The 17772-nt window shown below is 52.8% G+C and overlaps 1 protein-coding gene across 15 annotated transcripts in view; it reads right to left on the bottom strand.

Moving 5' to 3' along the window:
* The window catches only part of PAX3 (paired box 3), an 80725-nt gene extending 66556 nt beyond the window's left edge, over window positions 1-14169 (bottom strand). For 2 of the 15 annotated variants that reach the window (XM_065074108.1, XM_065074112.1), the window contains exons 1-5: window positions 12473-14169; window positions 9604-9734; window positions 8404-8639; window positions 6900-7029; window positions 6131-6265 (exon numbers count right to left, since the gene is read on the bottom strand). In XM_065074108.1, coding sequence (XP_064930180.1) covers window positions 6131-6265; window positions 6900-7029; window positions 8404-8639; window positions 9604-9688 — 586 coding nt within the window. In that variant the 5' untranslated portion in view covers window positions 9689-9734; window positions 12473-14169. The other 13 variants (XM_065074110.1, XM_065074114.1, XM_065074117.1 and 10 more) reach the window with 12 other exon arrangements.
* Window positions 14170-17772: the final 3603 nt, after the last annotated feature.

The raw sequence follows: 17772 nt of genomic DNA, 5'->3' as shown, positions 1-17772 counted from the left end.
AAGCCTAATACCAAACTAAACCTCCCTTAAGTAAGTGTTAGATAAAAGTGTTGTCTTTGACTGATACAACAGAGAATTACTCTTCAAAATCAGACCTGGAAAATAATCTCTTTTAAAGATTTCATCAGCATCAACTTTCACTTTCAGCATTAATTTCTAATTTTTTTTTAATCTAATTAAAATCTCTGCCTCTTTGTCCACTGATACCATCACTACCTTTGTGTAAACACAGATAGAGAGATCCTTACCCTCAATGAGATTTTTGCCAGAGACTTTCACTCAGGATTAGAGTCACACTCTCGTTTAGTGGGTACTTTCTATTAACAGAATAGAACAAATTTGGGCCCCATTCTTGCCTGCCCCAAACCACGTGAGTAACTTCACACACATGAATAGGCCCTTTGAGTGGGACTCCTCGCCCTCACCCGCATATGATAGCGTCTGCAGAACTGGAGGTCTGATACCCGATCCAGTAAACCTAAACCTGAGGATTTCCTCCAGAGCTGCAGTTGCTCAGCACATTACAGAGTTGGTTTCAAGAAGAGCCTGGTCCCTACCATGGTAAATTCCCACTGACGTCAAGGATTTTGCAATAGTAGGAGAATCCAGAAAGCCAAAGATAAAAATCACATTTTCAGAGCAAGTCCTAACCACCCCGATTTTCAGAGCAAGCAAATCCAATACAAACTTGGGTATTAATTCAAGTAAATCAACTGCTGTGTGCAAAGCAATCCTGATATTTGCTAAAATACCGTTTGCCTTTGCTCTAGATGCAGGCACGTAGAAGAACTGGAAAAGATGGCCACAGTGGTTCTGTTTGAATAGGTGCTGACTCTTTTTAAGGTAAGAAAAGCCTTCTAGGATGGTGAAACATGCAAACCCGTCAAATGAAATCATTATTTCAAGAACAGGATATGGTGTATCTATATATTACTTCAGAGAGACACTGCTAGACTGAATGACACCCTTTCTTCCCATAGCTGGAAGTACTAGTAGGGCTTGCACAAGGTGATTATTGTGCAGTTGGTCTGACAATTACCGCTCCCTTCAAAGTCCCCCAGCTCACCCTTGAGACAGGAAGGCACGGGCTGCTCTGGTACCTCTAGAGCAGCAAACTCTGCTCTGAAGTCACTCAAAATGGAAGATATTTAGTACCTTTCTGAAAATGCTCTGCATGCTGGGACATCACACTCTCGATTGTTGGCGAGTTATTGATCACTGAAGTCATTAGTTTTTAGCTCAGAATAATTATTTGTAAGGGGGAGCCTGGCCCAGAGCCCCACAGCGACAACAAGTCAGGCAGAAGTAAAAAGAGCTCTGAGCTGCAGTCCAGGTAGAAGAGACTTCATCAACCTATTTCGATTTGCACTTGTGCAGAACCTGGCTTTTCTATCCAGGACTGGACTCACACACTACTGAGATATGAGGAAAGAAAGAGAAAAGAACACACAGAAAATACTATTACTACTACCTTCCTTGAGCCAAATCCTGGAGCCACTAGGGAATTTTTCTTAATTAAGCAGTATTTTCTTGCCAGTTCCAAGAGCCTCAGAAACTAAATTCTGTTCAAGTTACACAAGCTGATTTTTAATACCTGCTAGTGACCAAATAGGTAAAGTACCGTATGAAATTCCAGAGTCAAGATGATCACTGCCTGCAGCCACAGTCATCACGTTTCATTCAGTAAATGAATCTTTACTGGGAACATTGAGCAAGGGAACACATTGTGCTTCTCAGCCATAAGACACAACAGTATTTCACATGACCAGTAAGTCCTCTTACCACTGCGCCCCAGGAGAGGACACTGGAGCAAAATCACAACAAGCCCTGTATCAGAAAATCACAACCAAAATCTAACCCCGCATCTGCCTCCTCCCATGCTCCAGCCACTAACTCAACAGTCTACGATGCAGAAATGAATGGGATGACTCAAACTGATATCTGGTGCCTGCATGTTAATCCTGTCCCTTAATAAACTGCCTTTATTAGTTTAACAACCTAAAAATAACTGGCTGCCTGATACTGACCAACCCTAATCAAAACATCTGCAAGCCCACAGTGCCCGAGCTACCCTTCAGATCATGTGCCACCACTTCAAAGCCTGTGCATCAAGTCAGTAATTGTAACATTGCATCTAAATATTTAAGCTAGGGGCTGGTAGTCGCGTGTCCCATTTACAGTCAGCATCTGTCTTCTAATTCCATTACAGCACAAAGCAAAAATGTTTCCCAAAACTCACAAACAGGAAAAGCATCGCACAGCTAGAGAAGGAGCAGCAGCTTGAACTTTCCAGCTGCTGAGCAGGGCTTTTGTGCTGAGGTCCTTTTTTTTTTCCCCTCCCTTCAAACTCCCCACATACACACACAAAAATAGGGGTGGTGCCGAAATTGTATTAATGTGAGCCTCAGGCACACAGAAAAAAGAAAAGAGGAAGGGGAGGGAGAGGGGGGAAGGGTTTGGTCCAAGATGAAAGTAAGAAGGAAATAAAGGAGGCAATTTAGTCTGCTGTAGCCTGAATTGCTCTCAGTACAGCCAAGGGTAGAGGCTTGGGATGAGTAGGGCCCTTTTTGGACGGGTGCGCATGACTGGGGGAGGATCCGCCAGGACAGGGCCCGGGGGCCAATTCCGCCAGCCGGGAACAGAGACCCCTTTGAGGGCAGGCGGGGGTGTCCCAGCCCCGGCTCCCACCCCTCGCAGCGGCCCGAGGACCAGCTCTACACCCCATCGTTTGAGTGCTGAAAGCCACCAGTTTTTGCCAGAAAACAACAGCTATCTTATGAAGTGGGGAGTTATCAGATTAGTCAGCAAACCATGCCGCACATAACTCCTGCTAAAGGTACAAGTGACTCCCTCTTCCGTAGCGGTTATGCTAAAAATATGCCCTGATGTGCCATATAAAGGCACAAAAGTTTCTCTTTCATGTTCTTTATTTATGACTTATGCCTTTAAGAAAAATATATCAAGCATGCAGAATACAGATATGCTATTATAGAATTATCAGCTTCCTAATACATGTTGTGATAATCCAGGTTTTCTTTAAATATATGTCCAAAATCAGGGTAGAGAGTGACACTGACAGGAATACCAAAATACAGCAAAGCGGGCTGTACATGTGCCATCTCTAAATGCCTGAGAGAGAACAAGATTTAAGTGTTAGTAAACAGAGGCTGAAACAGAAATATAGCAAGGTATATTAATGTTTGCTTATACTTACATATGTGATGGGAGAAATCCCAAACCACATGATATACTGTTTCTATCACACTTTTTTCAAATATATCATGTTTCTCTTCCCTAATCCCACTCTGCTATAAATACTGCCCAAATCCCAAATCTTGAACTAGCTGCCATTAAAGTGACTACAATTATTATCCTTTCCCTTATGAAAAATGCCTCTCCCTGAGCCACCCAAAAGCCCATGGCAAGGAGGGGATTTCAGGCAACATGAGCAAACATCCAGAATGATTCCCTGCTCCGCACTCAGCCCCAGGACTTGCTTCCTGATCCGTCCCACAGCCTTCCCTGGCATCTCCCTGCACCCACACTCCTGCTACTGGGATACCTCAAATCCCTGAGACACCTCAAGCCTCTGAGACCAGAGCTTTAAAAATTACTCAAACTATAAAAGACTCCAAAATACTTCATTTTTTTCACTCCGTAAGGTGGAACACTCCCACAGAGAGCTGTGAGAAGTGAGGGTTTTGCTGTGCACCACCAGGATAACCTTCAAACGGACTGCAAGCAACCCCAGCATCAGAGGGGCACACGAGATGCCCTATCAGCGGGCACCCTCTGCCACCCCAGGCCTCACAGCCAGGCTGGGGGGACACTGGCAAATACGATCCTGCAGCATCAAAATCGTCAGGAGCACTGCCAGTTATTTCAGTAAGAGAGCAGGATCTGATCTGATTATTTTTATAGACAGGGTGAAATCGAAGCTCCTCTGCTGGCATTGTGAGTTGATGCAGAACCTTTTTTGTTGAGCGGGTACAGAAAGTAGTGGTGGACTTAGTTTATGGTTGTTTTTTTCCTTGTAATGAGCTCACTGGTGTGTTTTCCCTATATTATCACACCATACATAAGGCATGTGTAAGGTAACAAAACCTTTCTTGAGCAGCAGCTCTCTTGAACTGCAGCATCCCAGACACTCCAGTAATAAGATTAAGCAACAGCTTGCTAATCAGGGAGGGGAGCAGGCGGTGCTGCAAGGAAGAGCATGCTCTCCCTCCAGCTGCCAAACCTTCCCAGGCGCTGTCACAGAACAGACAGGATTATCAAGCTGCCATTTGCACACAACTGCCCAGCCATGTTCATCCAGCACAAACCTGTGTGCACAAGGACAGGATAGGGCTGCACCACCCCATTTAGTCAAGGGGAATTTTGACACCAACTGAACTCAAAAGAAGCAAAGTAGAACCCTCATGCCCGCAGAAAGTGAAGGAGCGGGTACGTTGGAAGACAGAACACAGCCTCCTCGCACAACTATGCTGGGGGGCACGAGTGAGCCCCTGTTCTCAGTGAGGCACCGCCAACCCCTTCAAGAGTCATGTTTCAAAGAGAAGCAGATGGGTGGGTTATATTGATAAAAATATTTTTTCTTTTGCTGTGTCTATTAGTTGCTCTGTGTTCCGTAAAGCAGGGATATTATCAAGGCTTCCCATCTTCTGTTTCTAATCTGTATCGAACAATTCAGGAAAGCAGAAAAGCTAGTTGTTTTAACAACTAGGGCACTGAGTTTAGCTATTTTTTCCTTTGGTGTCAGATCCCTCTCAGAACAATTCTCCATTGCAGGAGGTTCTGGTGGAAACTCTGTGACCCATCACACAGGAGCAGCTAGACTGAGAAATCAGACTGTGCCTTCTCACTTTAAAATCAATTACTTTGTTAGCATCTTGTGCGTGGTTATATCCACACAAACACATCCACACAAACACAGACACACAGATGAGGTTTCCCTGAAAGCTTTAGTAACAGAGTTGAAAATTAAGTTTGGGGAGTGACTTGGGACTTGTTCCTACACAAAAAGGAGACATCCTACTTTTAAAGAACAGGTTTCAGTTGTCTTTCTTGAACAGCACTCAGCATCTCAAGATGTCTAGAAATGCTAGCAACATTTTCTAGGTAAAACCAGCTACTTTTTCCTTGGTGGAGAGTCCATAAAACTGCGTGGAGCATCAGCTATTAGGGGCTCATTGAATAATTCATCCCTCATTGCAAGCCCATAATGTCTTTTCTCAGCCTTTTGTGGAGCTGTTTTCTCTTCTTTTCTCCTTGAATTATAAAAAGGTTGCCTTCTTTTGTTCACATCAAGCTGCTGCTAGCTGAAGCTTTGTCTGTGCAAAGCCAAAGTGTGAGTTTCAATGGACTCCCCCCTCTTTGTTTTCCAAGTTCATCTCCAAGTGTAGATTGTGTATAGAAGGCCTTCTTTGTAAAAGCTGGAAAAGTTGTACAAATGTTTGACCAGCTCATTTGGTACTTTTGTCTCGCCTTCTCCAGTGCCTGTGCATGTGCTGGGCAGCCACTTCCACGCAAAGGCTGCCCAGCTGGGCCTTCGCCTGCCCCTCTGCCCCGGCCCAGCCGGGGACCGGGGCACAACCGCACTGAGGGCTGCGGCTGCCCCCCGACCGGCCCTTTGCCTCTGCCTTGCTCAGGTTGCAACCCCCTCGCAGCCAATACAAGTTTTTCCCAGCGTTTTTTTTAAGAGGAAAAGAAACAAAACATGCAGCTCCCTGCCCTGCCCACGGCTGCAGAGACTCGAGGCTCCACACCCTTTGGCTACAACTGCCCCTTCTGTGCAGCTGAGCCCTTTGGCTCAGCTCGGGCTGGGAGAGCAGCGGCTGTCCCTGCTCTCTGGCCCCCGTCACTGCTATCAAAAGCCAAACAGGTGGTGACCCCCACCATTGCCCCACCTTCACACCATTCCCATACACTGCAGGGTCACAGGATGGGATGGGACACAGTAGACACCCCGTCGGCACGAGCTCCTCACCCTACACCTCCCTGTGCACTGGCCCCAGGATGACCTCCAGAAACAGGGGAGAGAATGGGGAGAGAAATACCCACCAGTACCCTGGGCTGGCATAAGCTGGTCCCAGGGCTCCGCGGAGAGTGGGGGAAAATGGGACTTTACCTCTTTCGCTGAGGATGCCATCAATGCTGTGCTTGGCCTTCTTGTCACCTTCCTCCACCTCCTTCCTTTCCAGCTCGGCTTCCTCTTCCTCACCTTTCCCAAACTTGCTGCGCAGGATGCGGCTGATGGAGCTCACTTTGGGGGGAGCACAGAGCTGTGACCGGGCTTGTCCCCAGAAGCCCCCCACAACAGACAGACCGGGCAGATGAGCCTCACCTCACATCAGTGCCACTACTCCATGTACCCCCCTGGCTACTACCAGTTGGGGCCTCCCACTCCCCAACCTGCGGGGGGGTTTTCACAGGACACTGTCCCACACAGCACTCCAGTGCAGGCACAGTGGACCCCCAAGTATTTTTTTCCCAAATCCAGGCAGTGGGTGATAAGAAAAGGCAACGGACACTAGCATAAATACCGCACCACCTCCATTTACCCCCCCGACAAAGAACCCACCGGCACAGTGAACTCCTCCCCAGCCAGCTCCAGCTTCCCATCTCCGGGTCTCCAGCAAGCCCCGAGCCCTCTTTAGGCAGCAGCCCGGTGAGGACGGCAGGGGGAGGAGGAGGGGATGGGGATGCAGTTGCAATTTAATTGAAAACACCCCCACCGAGCGCAGAAATCCTCCCGGGATGGGTCTGCTGGTAGCAGCCTGCTAACGCTGACCGCTTCAGGGTTACCAGCCCGGCTTGGGGCTCTCCCCGGGTATCGCGCTGCCCTCCCCGTACCGCCACCCGGCCGCCGGGATGTGTCCAAGCCCCCCGCCCCGTACCTGACGGCACCGTGTTGCGGTCACACACCCCGTCCTTCAGCAGCTTGTCCCGGATCTCCCAGCTGAACATGCCCGCGTTTTCCCGCTTGTATTCCTCGATTTTCTTCTCAACATCCGGCGTCGTCACCTGCTTCAGTAAAGACAAGGCGACCGGGCACAGTCTGCAAGACCCCGAACGACTGCCACCGGGATCCCCGGTGCGGCCGGAGCCTCCCCGCCTAGCCGACCCGCACCACTGCCAGCGAGAGCCGACACCATCTCCACTTAGAAACCCCATTTGAAGCACCCCCAGGAAGGTCAGGTTAAAATCAGAGGGGATATAATCGGTAGCAATGGGCTCTCATCAGACAAATACCCCCCGCGTTAAACGAAACTTCCCAGGGGTTACCCCGCCGAAACCCGCCGGGGTTACACGAAAGGTGGGATCGAGCCCTCGGCAAGTAAAATCCCGAATTAGGCAGCACCGGCTGCCGAGCGGCCGGGAAAAATCCCGGGAAAATTCTGTGTCGGGAGTAGAGGAGGACGCCGTGTGAGCGAAGCTCCCACTCAGTAAAGTTTCGGTTGAACAAAGTTTGCAACCCCAAATAAAAAGTCGTGTACTAAAAACGCTGAGAGCTCCGAGTACCAAGAGGTTTCTTCGATGGCTTCGTGATTTAAAATAAAGCCGAATTCAAACAAAACGAAAGTCTCCTCTTTGGGAACAGCTTTTCGGTCCGGTAACACATATAAAAAATATCTCTAGTCATAATACCGAAAGAGAAAGCTCAGGCATTGCCACTTTAGAGGCAACAAAGAAAAAAAAAAAAACTAGCAGGTAACTTTCAATAAAAACGCAAGTCGTTACTTCTTTTTTGTGGGAAACAAAAGCCGGAGTAGGACGAGGAGGCTAATCTTGAGAAAACGATCCATATTTGTATGCATTATTGTGAGCACAAAGTTTTTAGCGGTGTAGCTATAAATACACGCAGCTTTGGAGCAGACAGAAAAACAAACAGAGCAGGAGAAGAAGGAAGTGGGCAGACAGAAATACAGGTAATTTTTCTTTTTTTTTTTTTTTTTGCTTTGCAACGAAAGAAGCGAGGGCCCGATCCCGCTTCTCGGTGCAAGCCCTGCTATCCGACCGCGAGGCTGAGCGTGGGGCGCTCAGGGCTTTGGACAACGAAATGTTCACAAAACGACCCCTTTCTCCCTAGTTTCGCTTGCGAAGCTTTTGGTTTGTATTTTTTGGTTTTTAAAGAGCATTTTCTTAATTTAAAAAATGCCATTAACTCCAACAATATTTTTTAAAGCCTTGGTAACTTTTGGAGCAACAGGCAGGCGGTGTTGGGACCGGTTGTTGTCTGCGCCCACCCGCGGCCCCCGCACGGTCCCCCCGGCCCTCCCGGGGTGCTGCCTCCCCGCCTGCAAACCCCGGAGCCACCCTGGGCTGAATCTCGGCTGGGTTTCGCTCCCCGCCGCCGCTTCCGGGGTTTGCCCAGCTCCAGGCGGGCGCAGAGGGGCTCACCTTGGGCTTGCTGCCGCCGATGGCCCCCGGCCGGATGGAGCCCGTCTCCTGGTACCTGCAGAGAATTTTGGAGACGCAGCCGTGGGACACTCGCAGCTGGCGAGAGATGACACAGGGCCTTATGCCATGGTGGGCCATCTCCACTATCTTGTGTCGGATATGGTTTGGTAAAGGCCTGCCATTGATAAACACTCCTCCGAGTTGATTGACTCTGCCCTGGCCTAGAGGAGTAGAGACTAGAAAAGGAGGGGAGGGGAGGCAGGAGGGGGAAATGGCGTTAACGTCTCCTTCGGATCCTGCTGGGTCTTTTTTTTGTTGTTGTTGTTATTGTTTTTTGTTTGTTTTTTTTTCTTTGTCTTTGCTTTTCTGTAAAACAACTCGCTGCCACCCGCCCCCGCCCGTCCCGCCGCCCCGCAGCGCGCCCGGGGCCCACCGGCCCCCGCGGAGCCCCGCGCCGCCGCTTTAGTGGGCAAGAAAAGGCGGCGGGGCGGCTTCACCTGTTGCACCGGCACCGGAGCCGGGTGTCAGGGCTGGCCTGACTCTAGCAGAGAAGCGGGGAAACGGTGCGGGAAGCCTGCGGTTTCCCCGGGGGAAACCCCGGGATGCGGCGGTGGGAGCCGCCGCAGACGCCCGTCCTCCCGCCGGGCAGGGGGCAGCGGGGCTCCCCGGAGCTGCGAGGCTCTCGCACCGCCACAGTCTGAAGGAAGAATCACCAGTTGCAGCAGCCCAGCACGGCCGAGACAAGCGCTCGTTTCTAAAGTCCCTTTCGATTTCGTTTATTTTTTTTTCTAACTTTTCCCCCACCTCTTTTTCTAACTTTGGGGGTCCCCAGATCACTGCCCTGGTACTCTGCTGAACAGTGGATTCAGGGTCCGCTGCGCCGCCGACCTCCCGTCCGGTTCCCTCCGCTCCCGTTGCCGGAGTGGAGCGACCATTCCTGCGGTGCGAGGCCAGAGCCACCAGCCCGCAGTGTGGCATTCCCCGCACGGCCCCAGCCATGCCCGTCCCAGGACAGGGCCCAGCTCCAGCCCCGCCGCGGGACGGCGGCTCTGGCAGCCCGGGCGTGTGAGCCGTGCCGGCCGTCCGGTGAGCTTTCCGTGTGCCGGCCCTCGGCGGACCGGGGGAGTTTCTTTGTTCCAGCCTGCCGGCACGGAGCAATTCTCACGGTTCCGAGTGGGAGCAGACCGGGAGCGGCCTTACCTTCCAGCGGGAACCCGCTGCGGGGGTAGTTCTGGCCAGCCCCGGGTCGCATCATCCTGGGGACAGCTCCAGCCAAAGTTGTCATCGCGGCGGCGACGGCCCGGCAGTGTTATATCCAGGTGAAGGCTGATCTAGGAGAAATCCGCGCTGTCAGAGAGTCCCACCGAATCAGCAGCGGTCCCGGGAGGGGGTGGGGGATGCCACCGGGGGGCGGGGAGGAGGCAGCTCCGCCGCTGCCCCTTTGTCAGTGACCCGCGCTGCCCCGCACCGGGAGGGCAGGGGCCGGGGCCCGGCCGGGCGAAGCCGGGGGTGGGGCGGGCGGCGGGGAAGGCGGCGGCGCTGTCCCCGGTGCGGCGGGAAGCGGCAGCCGCGGGGCCGGGAACATTTATCGCCTCCGTCCCCGGCGCGGTTCCGCAGCGGCGCGGCCGCGATTGGCCGCCAGCGCCCGGCCCGGCCGCGCCGCCCCCGCTGATTGGGCGAGAGAGGCGGCTCTCCCGCATCGCCCCGGCCGGCGCGGCCGGTACGACACGGCCCGGTACGACACGGCATGGCCGGGAGCAGGGAACTGGTCGGTGCCCCGACGGCCGCCCCGAGGAGCGGTGCACCAGACGGAGCGGCCCGGGCCTCGCACCCGTGGGTCCCATGTCCCTCCGGGGCTCCGCGGGGCCTCAGCCTTGCCCCGCCAGGCAAGAAGGGGCAGTTCCTCACTGCCCGTAAAGTGCTTTGTCTCCTGGTTCTACTCCTCCGAGCACGAGTAGCGGGGACCAGGGGGAACAACCTCTTTTTTTATATATATTTTTTCTTTTTTAATTGAAGAAAAAAGCTTCTTCCTTCCACCGAAATCTCTCGCCGTCCAGAAGAGAAATATCTGGACCAAACGGTGCTAACAGCTGTGAAAGCGAGACCTGCCATTGAAATCTCCGCGGGGATTTCTGCTTTTAAAAATCGATGACACCAGTGTGTCCCTGCATTACACGCGTGTGCGTGTATATGCGGGTGTGTACGGGTGCGAGGTGGTGCGTGTTCAAGTCTTACTAACAAGCGTTTGTTCCCAGGAATTTATTGTAGTATTCAAACTAAACTGCTGGAAAAATAAAAGAGGTAAAGTCTGCCTAGGAGTTGAAGTGACCACAGCAGGATATGACGCCAGGAGTGTTGTAAAGACTGTCTGTCCTTAAAGAAGGTACTATTGTGCATGGCCTTTTATTTATAACTTGGTAAGTGCCAGCAAACTCGCCTCCTTTACACTCTGCAGTGCCAGCCCAGCTTTCCACAGTGCTCTTTATTTGCAATAGTCTATTCAGTAACTGTCACTCCAGAGCTTCAAGTTATTCAAGACCTTAATCAATCACAAGGATGAGAATCGTTCAGGTTTCCCCCTTTGAAATGAGGGAAACAATGTTTGCGAGGCTCCCAGTCCGCTTCTTCTTTACGGGCCGGTACATCGTTTCGGGGCCGGTACCGGCCCCAGGGCGGGCGAGGATTCGCGTTATTTGAGCAGAAATCCGGGGCCGGAATGACAAACGAATCGGGCCGCGGCGGGAAAGGCGGCAGCGGCCCGGCGCAGGAGGCGCGGTTTGCCGGCGGGCTCCGCACCGGAGTGCTCGGGGCGGCGGAGTCCGCAGACGGAGCCGGCGCACCCGGTCACTCGCGGCACCCACCGCGGCGTCTGTCCCGCCGCCCGAGAGGCTTTGAACCGTGGTCCTGCTCTTTCCAACCTCCGCGCCCCGGCAATCAAACCGAGTGGTTTCCACCACTTTTTAAATGCATAAAAATAAACCCAAAATCCTGTGTGCTCGGCGGCCGCCGGCTCTGCTCGAGAAAGCTTTCCACACGCCCAAGAAACAGTTTAGCAAGGAAAGTTCACACGGCAGGAGAAGCCCCCGTGTATTTTACACAGCGGTTGTGTTACAAAGCATTCCAATGAGCGAAGCTTTGAGAAACCCTGTAGCGAGCCCTGTGAAACCTCAGTGCCGTGAAGTCCCGGCCGTAGCGGCGCAGCGGAGCGCGGCCGCCAGCCGAGGGAGCGCCTGCGGCGGCCGCCCCGCCGGGCACACCGCTCTCGGGAGATAATCCAACGGCACTGGTCACACCGCGTTACTTGCCACGCGTGTTTTACTAGAGGAAGGAAGGCGGAAGAATTGCTATTAAGAAAAAATGGCGAAGTTATTTAAGATTTAATTCTTGCTTGGGAAGCGCTCCTCGGGAAGCAGGGACGCGCGGGAGCGCACAGGGCACAAACAGCATCCCCCGGGCCGCCCCCTCAGAGCCGATATCGCCGCGGCCACGAGTGTGGGAGAACCGCTTCCCACTCGCGTCTGCGGCGGGGGCTGCCACGGCGAGCCTCGGGCCGTAACCCACGTACAGACGAGGAGGGGCCGCGAACGGGGACTGACTCGATCCCTCACCCGAGCAGGGGAGGAGCGGAGCCCCTCGCCCCCGGCAGCGAGCCGGCCCCGTCCGTTATTGTCCGTTACCTTTCCCCCTTCAACGCCGTGCGTCCGTGTGCGCGGCGTGTGAGCGCGTGTACTTGTGTGGGCCCGCGTGCGACGCCGGGGACATCCAGGCAGGCGCCGTGCCCTCCGGTGTCAGGAGACGTTTCGGTCTTCCTGGAGCTGCCACCGCTCCCGCAGGGGCCAAGGACCGGTCGCACCGGAGCAAAGCCGGCCGGGGCGCACACCCCCGACGGGGCTGGCGGCTACGCTCTGCGGCCGCGGCTCCCGCAGCACCTCCCGTGTAACCGGCCCCGTGGGGGTCGCAAGGAACGCAAGAATTCCCCCAGATTCCTACGTCTGTTGCCCCGCTCCACCAGGACAGGCTTCGGGACCGGACTCGCGTGGGCTGGAGGGGAAAGCCGTGAGAAACCCACCTAAGTCTAGTCCTGCGCTACCAGACACCGAGTGCTCCAAGATGAAACAGCCGCATCCTCCCGCACGGGAACTGTTAAAAATTCAAGGGAAAAAGATTAGGCACGAATGCCTGGCCCCGCTCCTCCCTCCCCTCCTCGCCCCTACCCCCGCATTACAGTCCTTTAGGCCAGCAGAGATGATTTCACGGTTTTCCAGTGGAAATAGCTAAAAATGCTCCTGCTAATTACAGAGTTCTTCCAGGCCAGGTGCACTTTTAATTGGATTAGTAAGAGCTCTATATTAAACCTGCAGCACATCAAATGGACAGTGAAAATTAGAGCTATTAAGAACACAGGCAATCATTTCTGAACGGCAACATCACTGGTTTCTCCTCTATTAGAAATAAATCAATTATGCCGTTTCCGGGTTTGTGCGAGTACATTAATTTCTCATAAGGATTTCAAAGGGGATTCTCCGCCTAACTATTTCCAAGGGAGACGGAGAGGAGCGTACAGCTTCGTAAATATAAACGTTTATTTGAGAGGGAAAGGAAAGGGGAGGAAAGGAAAGGCGAGGAAATGAAAGGTGAGAGGAAGAGAGAGAGAAAGAAGGAAAGAAATATATAAATAATGTATATGGACGTCTCTGTTTTGTGCTCCACGCTGTCCCCGCAACAAACAGCTCGCAAGAAACTTCTGGGTTTGGGGTCTCTGAGCGCAGGCTGACCCGGGGTTGGCCGGGTTCGGTTTCACCCGATGTATCTCTCTTTTTACAGGTTTCCCTCTTTCTTCATCTCCTACAAAGCGGGTGGATTCGTGACTTTGGGGGAACTCGTACCGCCCGAGAACAGAGCGGGACAGAGGATGCTGCGGCGGAGCGTGCCCTCGGAGCAGCGCGTCCCCGGCGGGGCCCGCCCGGCGGGATGGAGAGCCGGGGGCTGCCGTGCTGGGCGCTGCGGGGTCCCAGCAACCGCTGGCCCATCGCCACCGTGTGCTCCATGTTAAGAAACTCTCCCGCTGCAAGCGAGTCATGGGGTGATGCGAGTCTTGCCAAGGACCAGAGGCGTGTTAAATCAAACCGAGATGGACTGTTTCGGAAGAGAGTGGTCTGACTACGACGTCGAGTTGTAACACAGAAAAAAAGACAAACTTAATACTGTTCTAGTAATTTGGGAGTTATAGTGATACGAACGGTTAACAAACCCTCTGCTTGGAGCAGGGGACGCGATGGTAGGGGGGCGGCGGGGAGCAAGAGTGGAACAGGGAGGGAGGCGGTCGGTGATGGCACCCTGCGGCATCCCGCGGGCGGCGACACTAGAGAAGCGACCAGTTACAGCGACAAACAGCCCCGTACAGTCCAATTTCTCTCTTAGAAATAAGCTCCGCTGATGAAGCCCTACCAAGCGAAGCCACTCCAGGCCATTCTTCTGCAAATCAATTCCTTCCCGTTTACGGTCCCGGAGGTGTCCAGCGACAATACCTGCCGAGCCGGAGCGTGTGAGGGAGCCCCGCCGCCGCGCCCCGGGGCAGCCGGACGGGAAACATGGCCCCGGCGGTGGGACGTGAGCTCTCGCCCGGTTCCCGTTCAGGTCCCTTCCCCAGCCGCCGGGCAGGCCTAGTTCCAGCGCCGGGGAGTAAGCCAGACCCCATCTTCAGGTTTAGAAGGAAAGATACCTGCTCGGACCCCTCCCCCGGCTCCACCAAGCTCCGCACTACGTGTGCAGGGGCTGCCCTGGACCCGCGCCGAGCCCACAGACGCCTCCGCCCTGGCGGAAGCCGGACCGGGGGCCGGTGTCCCGGGAAAGCCCCGGGCCGGCGGTGGAGCGGGAAGGGAGCGTCGCTTTCCGTCCGGCTCCCGGGCCCGAGCTTTAGAAAATATTTCTAGACAAGTAGCCTTAAGATTAATCGTTTTAAGGGCTTTTTTTTTGCTTTTTTTTTTTTTTCCGAAACATAATACTATTTGGCGAAAAAAGAAATTACCAGCAAAGGGCCGGGGAGATTAACATTTGGAAACTTATGAAATGTAATCTGCATATCCAATTGATTCCCAGCATATCAGTTGAAAGGATAAAGATATATATCTCCATGATGGATATTGCATTAATAGGCACATAAATAAAGGTTGAAAAGTCATCACGGAAAGCTTTGAACCTTTTTCCATCACTTTTATGTCCCATCCGCACGCCTCAGCACCGCCTTTTTTTTTTTTTTTTAAATTGTTATGTTTTCATTAATTTAGAGCCACAGCGCGCTTGGCAGCCCGACAAGGGTTCGGTGCGGGGCGCGGAGCTGGCGGGGCGGCTCGGTGCCGGAGGAAGCTCTGTGTAAGGACAGACAAAGGGGACTCCAGAACCCCCTAAGCACCCCCGGCACCCCGGAGACGACCCACTCTGGAGCTTTGCTGTCCGAGTCGAGGGGAAAGGAGGGTCTCTGCCGCTGCCCCGCGTAGGGAGGAGTTTTCTTCCGAGGGGTCCGTGGGGATCGCCTTTGCCGGGACCACGGAGGAAAAAGAAACCGGGAGGGCGAAGGCAAAGCACTTCCGTGGGTGGGTAGATCCGAGGTAGATCCCACCACCGGGGCCCAGAGGGAGCCATGGGAGGGAGTAAACACCCAGGGGAGCCCCAACCCGTCGCCCGCTGCCCAACGAGTCTGGCCTTCGGGGGCACCTGGCCCTGGCCCAGGGACCGGCTGTGCCACGGGCTGGGCGGTGGTCCACGGGAAGGACGAAATGAAATTCCTCGCAGGCCGGCGAGGCTGCCAGTGGGACAAGGCTTATAACATTTAACCCTACAAATGACTCTCTTTGCGGTACCGCCGGCCCTCTCTCCCTGTAAACTGGCAATAAATACAACATGTATTTCACTAACTCCTCACCTTTCTGATTACTACCAGATCCTCCAGTAAGCGATACTACAGCTGCCACTCCACGCTAACACATGCCTGCCGGAACGAGGACAGAAATGCGTCTGCGGTCTCAATGGCAGAAGGGAGCGTCGGGGTGGGCTCGTTCCTGCGGGCCACGGCGGCAAGGACGGTCTGGTCCTCCCGTGCAAAGAGACACATGTATCTATAATTTAAAAGCTCCCAATCGAATTTCGGATCGAGCTCAGAGAGGGGAGGAAATACCCCATCGGGCTGGGCCGGGTCCCCAGCTCCCACCTGCAAGTCTCACCCACGGGAGGGGAAATTCGCCTCTCCCTTCCCCATCTCCCCCGTAGTTAACAGCCACATTTCAAAACGAAGCGTCTAATCCTCGTTAATTACTTGTAAAAACACCAGTGATGATTAATTCCACCAGTATCACAATAGATTTCCACCGGGAGTTTTACTGCAGTCAAGAGACCGTCAGGGTTTTTACGGACTGATCAAGTCCATTTGCCTTCGGAACAAGGGATTTGCACAGCAGCGGAGGTGAACGATGAACACTCGTGGACCTGCGTGTCCCGCTCCGGGTCTGCCAACAGGTATCGGAGCACCGGCAAGCACCCAGCCCTCGGTCCTCAAGCGTCACTCGGGATATTCCTCCCTTCTTCCCTCCCGCTCTCCATCTAAACGTGATGGAGCCAGGAATTAACGATATTAAGAGGAAAGCGGCCGTACTGGCACAGACATTGAATTCATTAATCGGTATTTCGCCCGCAGCTATATGATTTCACCAATTATTCTTTTAAAGAAGAACTGGATTAAAACTGGGAAGAAAGAAACGGATAGAAAGAGAAAAAGAGGAGAAAAAGAAATAATGAAAGAGCGAGAGGGAAAGAAGAAAGCAAGAAAGCAAAGGACATCAGACTAGAAAACAAAACGGGGGAGAAAAAAGTGCATGAAAGGCGAGGTGAAAGCCGGCCGAGGAGGACCGGCGGCCCGCTCGGTGTGTGCCCGGTGCAGCGGTGCCCTGGCCCGGGTCGGGGTCTCCTCGCAGTGCGAGAGCGGTGACCCGCTGGTGCCGGCGGCCAGGGGCCGTGCGGGGACCGCCCTCCAACGCCCCGGGCCAGTGCAGCGGAGCAGGGCGGGCGGCGGGCGGGAAGGCTCCGGCTCCATCCCTGTCCGCCCGCAGCGGGTCCCCCGCGCCGCCCAGGCCGAGCTGGTGCCGCTGCTTCCCGGCCGCTCCTTCTCCGCCATCCCGCTCAAACGTAAGGCTCCTGCCCCCAAGCCGCCCAGCACAGCCTTTATCAGTGCCGGGCGCTTATATTCAACGCCAGAGCGTTTCTGGGTTAAGTAAAACATAACGGGAACAAACACAGCGGAAGACTCGGGGCATTTCGGGCTCCTTCACCACGGGCCCGCGGCTGTGCCCTTCAAGAGGGCCCCGCTCCCCAAGGCTGGTGAGACCTTGCCCCTCCCCGGAGGGCACTTTCTGTGGTCGTTACCAAAGAGAGACTCTTCTCTCGCTTTCAGAAAGAAAGCACAAGTAACTTCTAGAACAACCAGAATGTCACCTTTTTTCATGCGATTTTGACGGTTAAAAAATACAGAGACGTCTAAATTTATTCTCACAGAGAAACGTTTGCTATCTGACTAGAAGAAAGCCTGGTGTATGTTTTATATTTAAGCTTTCATTTTCTTCAAAGTTTTCAATAGTTACAGCTTTTTTCTATAGAATAAAATTTTTTCTGTCCCCTAATATTAATCTAACAAGTCCTTTTACACAATGTGGAAATCAAGCCAGCATTATTGCCTATCACCACATTCTCTAAGTCATACAAAGTTTAGTTCTTCCCATTTTTAAAGGAAAACAAATTTTGATTTATATGTCAAGCATATTTCTCAAATTTCAGTCATTAAAAAAACCAAAGCCAAACCAAATGCTGTTATTGCTATTCACTGTTAATCAAAATACAACAAAATAAAAACCAAAAAGGATTTGTTAGATTTTGCTAAATGATTAAATAACCTAGAAACAGGATGGCGAAACGTTGCTTACATCTGGACCTGTAATGAGCTGAAGTGTTAAGATTTAGATGCCTTGACAAATCAGGATTAGGATTAGGGGATAAATTATAATAACAGGGAAAAAAAAAGTCCTCCCAAATTTCATAATCCAATGAGACAAATCAACCTCACAATATTTGTTTACTGTAATAATTGCCTTAAAACAGCTGAGATATTTTGCAGCTGAAGTGATTTGTAAGAGATTGCATTCACCAAAATCTCCCAATCTGCCTGAGATGTGAAACACACACCTGAGACCAGCTCAGAGCCAGGGCTGTGAGGGCAGTTTCAGACCTGGGTGTTTTTAGTAAGAGGAGACACACACCAAATGGAGGGCCAGCATCACTCCTTCCCCGTGACACAAGCAAAAGTATTCTATGCTGCACTGACTG

The sequence above is a fragment of the Columba livia genome, chromosome 9, assembly GCF_036013475.1.
Source record: "Columba livia isolate bColLiv1 breed racing homer chromosome 9, bColLiv1.pat.W.v2, whole genome shotgun sequence".
Lineage (NCBI taxonomy): Eukaryota > Metazoa > Chordata > Aves > Columbiformes > Columbidae > Columba > Columba livia.
This window is presented reverse-complemented; position numbering and strand designations above follow the sequence as displayed.